Source organism: Channa argus, chromosome 19 (genome assembly GCF_033026475.1).
Source record: "Channa argus isolate prfri chromosome 19, Channa argus male v1.0, whole genome shotgun sequence".
NCBI lineage: Eukaryota > Metazoa > Chordata > Actinopteri > Anabantiformes > Channidae > Channa > Channa argus.
Window position 1 is genome coordinate 9,077,471 of NC_090215.1, and position 12,603 is coordinate 9,090,073.

At 38.3% G+C, this 12,603-nt stretch overlaps 1 protein-coding gene across 1 annotated transcript in view; it reads left to right on the plus strand.

Moving 5' to 3' along the window:
• The window catches only part of LOC137104973 (trichohyalin-like), an 84,288-nt gene extending 72,948 nt beyond the window's left edge, over positions 1 to 11,340 (plus strand). The window contains exons 25-26 of the mRNA XM_067486894.1: positions 3,610 to 3,712; positions 6,764 to 11,340. Of these exons, the coding sequence (XP_067342995.1) occupies positions 3,610 to 3,712; positions 6,764 to 6,967 (307 nt within the window). The 3' untranslated portion in view covers positions 6,968 to 11,340. The remainder of the gene's footprint in view (positions 1 to 3,609; positions 3,713 to 6,763) is intronic.
• The last annotated feature ends 1,263 nt before the right edge of the window (positions 11,341 to 12,603 follow it).

A 12,603-nucleotide genomic window follows, 5' to 3' on the forward strand; every position in this document is an offset into this window, starting at 1 on the left:
CACACTGATGTCGCACCCCTACCCTAACGAATCACCAGGCTCTGTTTCCAAAACGGATCAGATTTGTTTTGACTGGAGTAGGTTTCCAATTTTATTCAAAGCTGTCAGTCATTTTAATGATATCATTAAGGGGCCACGACAGAAAGACGAATCACATTTCTTTGTCTTTCCCTCATAATTGCGAATGAGCGAGAGAGAGGGACAGAGCAAGAGAGGCAGTTCATATAGATGTATGCATAAGAGGGGTTTTGATTGAGCGAATATAATAACATGGAACGAGATAAAAACAGTGAATGAAGCCTCCTCCATAGTGTCTCCCCATTCGTTCTCCTTTTTTATTCCCATTTTCTTTATTATGACGATTTCTAATTTATTTCATTCCGTTATTGTACCCCGCCAAACACACCTAACAGAAATGCCATATGTATGAAAATCATACATCTATGAGGCAAAAGATTTGTTATTTTTTCATGGCAGTCATATACATTTCCTGTGTAAATCTCATTACTGGTGGCAAAGGGGGTATCTTCTCATTGTCGCTCTACTGTCACTATCACTGACAGCAGTCAACATGGCATGAAGGCTTTGTCATTAGGTATGCCTTTATTAAAGAAATTTATTATGATAACATGCCCTAACTGTTCTAGAGCAGCTGGGAATGTCATTGTGGATAGCAAACTGTAATATACCAGTAATGCAATAGAAAGGTGAAGAAAGAGGAGTCGAGAGGCTGCGAGCTTTTTACTGAAGGAGTTAGAAAGTAAGAAAAGTTGCTTAGAAATAAAGTAAATGAAAGTATAGACATTAAAAAAGTATGTTGTTATTTTTTTCGACTTAAAAATGATAAATCAAAGTCAAAATTGAAACTGGAGGGATTTGTTTGCAACCTGTCTGATAATCTGACAATTAAAAAAACATAATGGCTTCGCTGTAATCTAGCGCATGAAATATCATTAGATGTGATAATAATGACAGTTTGCAAAGTAATATTACTGGTTCAGTGGTTGTTGTGGGTCTTTCAGTCATGCTACACAACAGTTATCAGCAGAATATTTCTTTTCTGCGCACTTTAAACCACAAAGTATAGAAACAGTGCTTTCTAGCCTTAATGCTGTAGCTAAAAGTAGTTGCAGTCTTAATTGCACAGGAAAAACTCTTATCTGCAGTAGCAGTTGTGGCATTGATCAAAACTCAATCCTGTTCATTTGCAAAGGATGCCACTTGTCCATTCCTCTCTGCCTTCCCTCCAGAGGTGTTTAATATGAAGAACGAGAAGAGTCTCTGACAACAGCCCTTAAGCGGTGTTTGTGCTGCAAAGCAATACACCGCTTAAGGTCTGCTACGAAATCCGAAGGGCGTGTAAGTAATACAAAGCCAAAAACTGTTTTGTTTTTACCTGCAGTTACGTTCTTATCCTAATTAAATTATTTGTTATAAAATTGTTTACTCTTATCAGTCTGCACAAAATATCTCTATCCGAGCACATTAAAGTACCACAGTGCACATTGAAATGCACTGAGTGGAGGAAGCGGAGATCGATGCTGTTTGCTGTCAGTGACTGTCTGACACAACCCATGTGGGGGAAGCGCTCATAAAGCATCAGGCTTCATCAACTGCACCACTAATGATGTGCTTCCAATTAAGAGCACCCAGTGATCACAGCAGAGGATTTGTACAAACACAGAGAGCTAGAGTGACAGAGAGACAGAAAGAGAAAATACGAAGGAGACTGTGTGAGAGTCAAGTCTTGCATAAAATTTACAGCAGCATGAGAGCAGTAAATAAGAAAGATGAGATTAGGGCAAGAGAGGGACGGTGTAGTTTATTGCCTGGTTTAGAGAGCATGGCAGCTTGGCTTTGACACTAATGACTGTAATTATACATACACTGATTGGGTTAGGCCGCTAATTACACACATCTGTGTTTGCGTGTAAACACAGCAATACATGTTTCCACAGGCGTCATGCCAAGAGATCAGCGGATCGCTGCCTTCACACATCGGGAGCATAAATCTCACACAGTTGTCTCAGCGGCAGTGATGTTTCATGATCTGCTGAAGACCACATTACCATCTAGGAAACAGTTTAAATCATGTGAAGATTCTGTGGAGATGTGGATTTTATGGAGTTGGCTGCTGCTTAAAGTTTATGCCTCCTGTTTTCGATTCACTTGTAGCAATGGGAACTAATGCAAGTCATCTTTTAAAAGGCATTTACAGTTTAAAAGATAAAGGGAATGTCAACCTTTCTTCTTATTAATGTTCGGGAAGGGTCAGCGTGATCAGTTTATGAACATTATTATTAGGCAATTAGATTTCTATTTTAAACCAAAAGTTAGTTGGTTAATAGGGATTTATAAGACAATCAGCTGGTGTATTTTTTATGCAGTTTTTAAAGTTTTCACATGCATTTTCTTTTGCACATTAAAATATTTCATTTACGGGCAGATTAGTCTTAGTTTTTGTGCTGTAAGCAGCATTATTTTTTAATACAAAAACACATCTCTCCCACAAAAATGATAGCTGGAATAATGACTGTTTGTGCTTTTAGTCAGCGGTGTCACTATTGTTTATATTGTTGTTTTGTGAAATGTTTCACTAATGAATCTCGTAAACTTTTCAGACAAAAATGTCAATTCACATATTAACATCTTTCTCAAGTGTCTCCTCGGATCTTAAATGTTTTACGTTGTGGCTAATAGCACCAAAGCTTCCTATGAGTGTGTTTGTTGGAGCTCCCCCACATACACAGGGACAATCATGGCATTTATTAGTGAACTTGTGCATCTTCCCAACTGAAGCAAAATAGGACTTTCCATCCACTGCTCTAATAGAAAGTGTAGCTTGCTGTTATACACAAAAATTAACATTGGGGAGGTACAGTGTTACTTTAATGGCCTAAAATGTCTTCAAAAAAGTATTTAGAAGGTTTAGAGGGTTTTTTTTCCAAATGCAAACTGAACAGGTTTACTGGGGCATGAAAGAAAGAGCATAAAGCGGGGGCAGCAAGCTCTTCAGCCTGTACAGAGCACCATTATCCACCGTCGTTAATTTAATATACATTCCTGGGTCGGCCCTGGGTTGGAATATAGCAGACCCTAACATTTGTTTGTCATTTTCCAAAACATTTTTAATAAACAGTTAAAATCTTAAATGGCTTCTTGTACTACTAATGTTCCCTGGCTGCGGTTGTGTTCATTTTGGTTTTGTTGTTTTCATTTTTTTTTCTTCTTGTCTTTTTTATTTGTGCTTTTACATATAATTTGATGATTTCTGGAACCCATTTGCTTAACCATCTTTCAGTTTAATGAAGATGGTTATAATGAACATGATGTACGCCGTCTTCTTGCCCCAGATTTGCAAGGACATTTGAAGCTGTTCTCCCACACAAATGTATATCACTGAACAAAAGTACTGGATTTGAAAAGTTTACCACCATAGGAGAATGTACAGTTTACTTAATATTATTTCACAGTAAAATGCACATGACCTTGTTTCAAGTAGCATCTGGAAAGTAAATTTTCAGAAACTACTCCAGTGCTAAGATTTAACATCGAATTTAATTTCTGATGTGTTTCATTGTCCATGTACTTGTACGTATTGTGTTACAGCATGGAAAATCAGAATTGTGTGGCTTTAAACCTCAGCAAAATTGAGGACATGCAGACCCGAATGCAAAGCAACCTGGAGGCCATCGGAATGCTAAATCAACAAGTAAGAGAGACACAAACGTATATACACAAGCCAGGTCCTGACAGTCCTTTTACCCGACACATACAAACACACACACCCACCGGCCCACCTGCTGTTGAGCTCACACAGAAAAGAAGGCTTTCATGCGTCCAACTTCAAACACACAGGCACACGCAGACATCCATTTCCTCTTCCGACGATAAAAGTGAAAAGTCTGTGGCAGGGCGGGGGAGGGTGTGTGTGTGTGTGTGTGTGTGTGCAGTGTGGGGAAGGGGGGACAAATCGTATCGGGAAAAAGCAGTGACGTTTCTTTCCACTGGTAAATGATTTCCCTTTCATGAAACTGAGAGAGGGAAGTATATCAATACAGCCATGCTGATCTCTTCATGACAGCATAGGGAAATGGCCCGCTGTGATAAAACAATGTGGGGGAAAAAACACAGAGGAATATTTTGAGGAAAAACTGACATTTTTTTTTTAACTGTGTTGAACTTCACAAGAGTCAACAAATCACCGAAAGAGAGACGAATCAAAAGTACTCCTCAGCCCCCTCAGTTCTCGAAAACTCCAGAGCCGGTGGAAAAGCTCACCCGACTTTTGTAAGTTTGTGGAATGGCCCTCTGATTGACACGGTACGACGAAAGGTGGTACTTGTTGAAGTTTTAGCATAGTGTTGGTTTAGTGAAAAGCAAATAGCATTAGTTGCATGTTTCAGACAGAGGAGGATAGATCAGAGAAAGAGATAGACACAGAAAGCGAGAGAGAGAGTGGGAGAGGTGGTGTTTAACAGGTCAGGTGTGTAATAGCACCTGTTAATCTCTAGAGTGAATCATTACACACATCGATCCAACATGGACAGCCTGCGCACACACAAACATACAAGCAAGAAGGGTATAGACAGTTCATTTACACAAGGATATTCCCTTCACTGTCCGTTGGACACACACATGCACACACTCACATACACACTTCCACACAGGTATCTGTTAAGAAATTAGATGAAATGCCTCAGTTTATCTATGTGAAAGGTGCTGGGTTGTAAATCACACCAGTGTCTCTGCTTTAGATCAGCCTCTGTTAGTCATAGTCACAAACTGCGTTATTGCTCCTCCACAGGTGCATAGTATTAACATTTGCTATTCAACACACACAAGCTTGATTTCTCTCCGACTGTCAGGTAAATTTCATGCAAACTTTTCAAATGTCACACAGGTATAAAGTGAATTTCCATTAATTGGGATGAAGACAGGCATCGGAGGAAACAATTGATATTCTTTCAAGGCTTGATTAGCATTAGGCGAGCTGTTTTGTTTTGTTTTTTTTTTTTCAGTCAGCTGTTGTTCGTTGTGTTTCATGCTTTCATGCATTTTTTTTTTGGTTTTATTTTGCTGTTGTTTTCAGTGGACATGTCATCTTACTCCAGTCTAGTCAAAACTCTGTTTAAAAATAACCAACGCTTTTTGCGAACATGAGGAAATTTAAAGTTTGCTGTCTATACAGCTTTTCTACTTAGGTCATTTTCATAATTTGTATTAAAATACTTGACTGAAACCAAGCTACACTATACTAATCAAGAACTGCAAACACACATGTGCAGCAGCGTTATAACACCCCGCTCAGTGCTTGTCTTTTTCTTTCATTCTACACCATTCACACACATCCTTTTTATGCACACATATGCACACCAATTCACTCGCAGTATGTGAAGGTTTAGGAGACAAGCTGTGATTTTTAATTGAACCCCCCTCTCTCGCAATTAGGAAAGCATCCAGAGCCACCAAAGATGGGGAAAATTAAACAGGTCCCCTTGAATATACAGTTAATTATAAATGTCAGCCTCAGTGTTTTTCATCCAGAAAGTCGCTTTTGGCGTAACATAAAATGGACACGTTGTAGATACTAAATACTCTTTAAGCATGTTTTGACACATGAACATTTCATTGGCTCTTCAAGGGTTAAGCCTAAGTCCCTGCTATTTCTAGTCATCAGATGTAATACATTTGCTCAGATTTATTAAGTGTGTGAGTGTGTGTGTGTGCATGCATGCGTGCATGGTGTCTGGAAGGATAATGTTAGCGGAACCATCTGGAAATGTGTCTGTCTCATCTCCGTTTTTGTTTTTCTCTCTCCCTCTCAAACACACACACACACACACACACAAAGAGACCCACACACACAAGGCCAGACATGTCGATGTGACATCATTCTTTAACCGCAGCGTTCACACAGACATACATACACGCAGTAAAAAAACAGATGTGGATGAGTGCAACTGTCATTACCCGATGTGTCTCTTTGTCTCTTCATCCTTTAATTTCTTATTTTACTCCTAAAAGCTAAAAATACATTATATCAAATCTTTTATTCTCTTTTATCTGCCTTATTACAATTTTTAAACTGACACATTTTGCATATATTTACCACGCTCCACAACTAATGCAATACTTTTATTTTATTTATTTTTTTATTTTTGCATTTAAAGCCCCTGTTTAACTCGCACTCCTCCCTGCCTTTACACAAATGCCCATGTAAAACAAAAATAAAACACCCTCAATTTAGCTAGTCTGTAATTGTGTTTCAGGAAGCTCAATCATGTTCTGACTATGTGCGATTTGTTTTGTGTCACAGATAATTTTCTGTCAAATCGACCTCTAATGATCGCTCAAATTGACTGTTTTCATGTAGAAATTTACACCATCACATGACTCCCACTTGCATCCATTTCAAACTGTGAACACAATACTCCTGAAACCCCCCTCGCAATTTTCCATTTGCATTTCTGTTTCAACAGGCATGAAAGCAACTGTGAAAGATGAATTAAGCACATAATGAGGTGTTGGCTACTTCATCAGCATGATAGCTGTTGACTTTTGATGGTTGATATTTATTGGTTACATCAAATTAAGTTTTGCAATTATGTAGATTTATCAAAATGAGAGAGATGTTTTAACTTCCTTGAAACTTCACTAAAAATTCCCACTCTTCTCTCAATCTGTTTTATGGTCTCTCATAAACCTTTTATGTATAAGTCTTCCCCAGTCCCTGTCTTAATGTCTTTTTATCTCTCTCCAGTTAAACACCCTCAGCAAGGAGAATAAACAGTTGCGTAGACAGCTGGAGGAAGAGGTGTCCATGCGTAGACACGTCGAACAACTGCTTCTTCCTTCTCCCACATGCCAGCAGTGCTCTAATATTCACCTTCCCATGTCCCTCACTGCCCACCCACCTCCCAAGTCCACATCCCTTCCTCATTCCTCCACCTCCCTCGTTCCCTAAGCTTGGACCCTGCAATAGGTGATGATGGGATTCAAACCTAAATGCAGAGAGCAGGTGAGACCCAGGTTTCGGGTGAATTATTCTTGACCAAGCTGACTACTGAGCTCTCTGTCTCCACATCTCTGGAAGATATTTGGTCTCAGAGGACCAAGCAGGGTTCTGACCAAATAAAGCCCCCTGAAGACTTTGACCTGTCTTGACTTTTTGACCTCAAACTCCTCACCAGGGGGCTTACTCAGTATAAGGTTAATGTCCTGGAGGTCAACATCAAGTCTCAGGGTGCCTAATGTCTGAGGGGGGCTCCAGAACCAGTGGATGATGGAATTTCCTCAAATCATCAAAAGTCAACTTAAAAATATCTCTACTACTGTTCTGTGATTAGATTAATTCCAAGAATTTTAAGTCTGACAATTTTATTATAAAATGATTGCATCCTTAAAATATTGCAGTCCTTTAAGCCCTGGGAGTTTAGCAGTTGATTCTTCAAATAATGTTCTTGTTTTACAACAACACTAAAGCACTAAGTATTAAAACATATGAGTATCTGCATTTATTTAAAATGTTGACAATGTAACTAACTTAACTGACCTTAAATCCACCCACTGCATAGAACACAGTATAATACTGAAGGTGGGTACATAGTTTACATAGTAGTGCCAATAGTGTTTACACAGCAATTGTACTATTTCAAAATGTAAATAAAGTTTTGTACAGTAAATCTAACCAAAAAACATAATAATGCTTTCAGACCCTCTGGAAATATTATTACCCAGACATTATTGCCTTTCCATAACTCAAATTCAACTCACTCAGTTACTTAATGCAGTTTCAAACTCCATCTTCACAGGAGGCTCTACTGGCAGCTCTTTGCTTCCTCAGCCCTTTACAAGAATGGTCAAAGGTTAAATGTCACTTTTTGTTGATTAGCTATAGTAACAGCGATGTGATTCTTCCCACTGTGTTTGCACTTCGCAGCTATGGGTTTGGTTGCCTCTAACTTTGCCGACTGCTGGAGTTTTATAATTGGTTGGAATGTCCTGAACATGCAGTATATCCACTGTCAAAGAACAAATGTTTTCATTCTCACTATTACTCAGAATGAGAGACCTGGGCTTAAATGTTGCTGCTCGTTGATTTGGACACTGGATTCTAAAGAATGGAAAAGACTGGGGACTCATTGCACAGCTCCTATCTGTGATACTCTGACCTGACAATGAGAGCAGGTGATGTATGGAAAGAGATTGTTCCAAAAAGAGGATTTGGAAAGAGGTTTTGCATTACACTTAACATTTGGCCTAAAGAACTGGCAGATATTTCAAAGTTCCTGAACTGATAGTTTAATGCCTAATTTGTTTAACTTTTGAATTACACGACTAAACCATTTTGACGAATGGGCTCAAAATTGCTGTGTCCCAAGATTGAATGAGATTTTACTTTTTCTCGACTCTTAATGATTCAAGGGAACCTGTCTGCAAGAAAAGATGGTGGATTTTTAACACTGGTTAAAAGTTATAGACATTAAACTGGAGTTGATGATAACAAATTTATAATAAGTTACCAACAACAACAATTGAAGCTATGAGATTTTTCTCCCCATTGTCCCATGATTTTACTTTAAACTTTTATTTTCACATTTACACATGTGGATAAAGAAAGATCAATGTTCACTTTTGGCCTTATCTGATCATGCACTGTTTAAACCCCTAAAACAATGGTGCTTTTTACTTAGTTTTACAGTTAAGCTGTATCAGGCAAAAGTTCAACATAAACTGCATTGTTCAAAAGTGGTCGTTTGCAGATGTTTAAGTTTATAGATGATCTGCAGTGACCATGCTTTCTGTAATAAAGAAACATGTGACCTTGTTTGTAGACAGTGGAGGTCTATGGCACAGAGAAATGAACAAACTCAGGTCCTGATTTTATAGATGTTGCACTTAGTAAATGCAATGTGTTATAGGTTTTAGATTCTTGGTATATTTTGCTAATGAAGATGTAGAAAATCACAGCCCTTATGCTTTAATCATTCTCTTCTACTGCGTTTGCACGGTCTTAAAGAGATGAATGGGGACAACCCGATTGTTACACTAAAAGAACAACCTGAAGGCCTAACTTTTCTAGCAAAGCTGTGATACATCACCACACTGTAGCATTTAAGTGTTTGATTCACAGAACTGAACAAAGCAACAGCCTATGGCAAATTTAAAAACTACTTTCAGTTGATAAAACTAGAACTTGGCATTACTTGCAGCCATGGAATAAGCACTTGTGCATAGATTCGCCATCACTGGCAAACCATCCCCCCACCCACCCCTTCTTTTTTTTACACAACTCGAAACTGTCTTACAAAAATCACACAGAAGAACCCCTCCAACCAGTGTTGCAATGTAATTTCTCAATGGATGTTTATTGTCATCTACCATCTTGTTTGCAGGCGGGTTCTCCTGATTTCACAGCAGCTGTGCACCATGTGTCCCCTGCATCTACAGTACTGTGCTGAATGTGAATTAAGTGAGAGTGCATTACAGTATGTATCTGCCTGCTTCTGTCTTTCTGTATCTGCATGTGGGTGAATGTGTAATATCATATTTGTTAAAATGTTTAGTTTTACACTTTAGGAGCTATTTATTGATTTTATGAGCCGGTGTTTTTTTAAACTGAAAGCTTAAAACCATTACTGAGTTTCATTTGTAAGTAATCATTCTTATAAATGTGTTCTGCACTGCATAATTAGGCAGTTTTACAATGTTGTATAACAGCTGAGAAAGAAAGATCTGCACACAAGTGACAACATTACATACATCAAATCTATTAAATAAATAATGATAATATGGTTTTGAAGTAAATGGCATATTGATGCTCCTGTCCCTCCATGTGCATCTACAGGTGACTCTTTGTATATGCTTATTCATACAAGCAAAAGATAAGCAAAAGAAGCATGCAAATATCTTAACTTTAACACCAATATTATACTGTGATAATGAGAATTCTGGGAAAAGAAGGTGTCAGACCACAATTGGCTTCCTTACGGTTTCCCCCCACCTGTCTTCCAGACCCCATTTTTTTAATCTTTCATTGGTTTTATATACCGCATACATAGCTGCTGTATAGCTGGTCAGGATGTCGTCCATTTTAATGATTTCGAGCTGAACTGCATGTCCTTGTTAGCTTGGTTTTCCTCATTTGCCGTTGCACTCAAATATACCCTCCTTTTATGTGCAAACACACATGCATGCATGCACCCAATCACACATCCACATGCATTTATATTCTTTCACAAACACACACTTGCACAAAAGGCACAGTCATTAAAAATGAAACCACAGTCTTTTTAAAAACTCCCTGGACTGAGGGAAAAGTCAGCGGCGCAGCGGTGAAAAGAGTCCCCCTGGAAACAATGAGTAGAATGATCATTTGTTGTTCTTGAAAACCCAGTGAGGTTTCACAGAGGTTAAGCTTCCTTTTGATGTGTTTTTAACTCGTTTCAGCTCTGTGCAGGGATTAGTCAGCCTCTCTCTCGCACACACACACACACGCACAAACACAAATGCACACATTAGCTCACACAAGCACATACAGGCTCTTAATTTCCACACCATGAGCTCTTCTCTCACAAAGATGAAAAGCACAGAACAGGCTCCTTCCTAACCTAATTTTATCAAATGAGCGTGTGTGGTACTTCACTGCTGTATGTGTGGTCCTTCGGAAACCTTTGGTAAACCAGAAAAATATTGCAAGTCAGTATTTTCGTTTTATCCCAAATTAGAGTTGGCTGTTTGTGAACAGTGTGGGCCCTCAACCACGAGAGAAAGGGAGAAAGAAAAGCAGAGTAGCTGTGCATCATCACAACAGTCGTTACAGTGTTTTTGAGACATTATTTGATCCTTATTTGAATATGCAAAAGACTAGGGCGCTCTCCCCATGATGTGAATGTGTTTTACTGACTCCAGTCTGCGCTTCCTTGTAGATTTGTATGGTAATAATCGCACCAAAAGCTTGTGTTTATAGTCCATGTTGCAAGCAGCTCTCCAAAATGCAAACCAGTTTTCAAATAATTCTTGGTGAGTGTTTTAACATTCTTGGAGTAGCAGGTGGAGACCAGAGCAGGTCACGAAGATTATGTGCAATGATAATAAACTCATCAAGAAGTTATTTACAGAAGCCATTTTATGTTTATTTTTCATATCACATGCAATTTGCTTACACGGTCAGTATTTCCTGTAAGATACATGATGAGAAAAATATGCTTCAGCCTCTATTAGATTTTATTTGTTTTGCTCTAAAAGTGATAATCCTTAAAAGTGTTGTTCTGAGCACTGTACCAAGAAAAATCTGTAAATTCTGCAGCTTTTTTACATTTGATTTACCTTTATAGATTTTCAGACTTACATTTTAGGAATTTAATAAAAAAACATTTTGTTTTTTTATTGTCATCTCTTAATAACCATATATTAGACACCTGGGTCTTGTGAAAATGACCAGCTCAGTATTTTGCCACTGTTATTGGGAGAGACACTTCTGTCACAACACAAACAGAACATGACACAACAGCAAGCAAGAGGCAAGGAAGAAATAAAGCTGACAGGATTGCTGGCAATATGTCTCTTCTAAAAGTTAGGTCACTCAGAAAGAATAAAGAGACAGTCATTCACACAGTGTTTCACTTTTGAAAAGGTGGTCGTTTTGTTACATGGTTACTTTTATAGACTGTACACTAACAGTATAGCAACATGCTGACATTTTGTTGGTGCAGTTGAATTTAAGCTGTCGAGGTTTATTTTCACAATGACAAAATGTCCCAGAAGGCTTCATTTCTTCAAACAATCCTGCACACACATATGAGATACGGCCTACAATGCATTAAGTTAGTTATTATTTACAGATGAATAATATTAGAATGAAGCAGGAACAAAGTAAATTTTAACTAAAAGTCTGTACTGTATGTGATCAAATATGTTTAAATAACCATAGCTGATATTGCTGTATAATGATTTTGTTTGCACCATGTTTGTCCCTAATGGAAATTTAATTTACCCCAAATCATGTGCATGTATATTCTATTAAATAACCCACAATCGTAAACCCCACAGTCAGTTGCTAATTCAGAAATCCCAGAGGAGCACATGAAGCAACAATTACTGACACCACCTATTTGACTCCTGTGCCCGTTGCTAAATAAATACCAGCTTTACAGGTGTTAGACTTAAGAGTTACTGTGCAGTAATTGCTAGTATTATGTTGTAAAAATGACACCCTGTGAAGTCTAACAACAACTCTGGTTTGCAGCAAAATGAGAGCACACTACATTTGTGTTAGTGTGTGGCTGACTTATCAGCGATGATCTGTATCTACAGTAGTTTCAGTGTTGTCTAATAGTTGGATTAGCCAATGCTGTACTACCCAGGGCAATCAGTGCATATTTTTTTTGTCATTCTGTTGATTGTAGCTTGGTGTATAAGGCAGAGATAGAAATGTGAAGAATACAAAAGCTGTTCAGCTGATTGTCCAGCAAAGGGGAACTACAATACCCAGAAGTACTTGCAGCATAGAACTGTGTTAGACTATAATAGCAACGCAGTAGCTACTGTATTTGTACACATTCCTACTCAGGCTACACATGTGCACACCTTTCATACCAC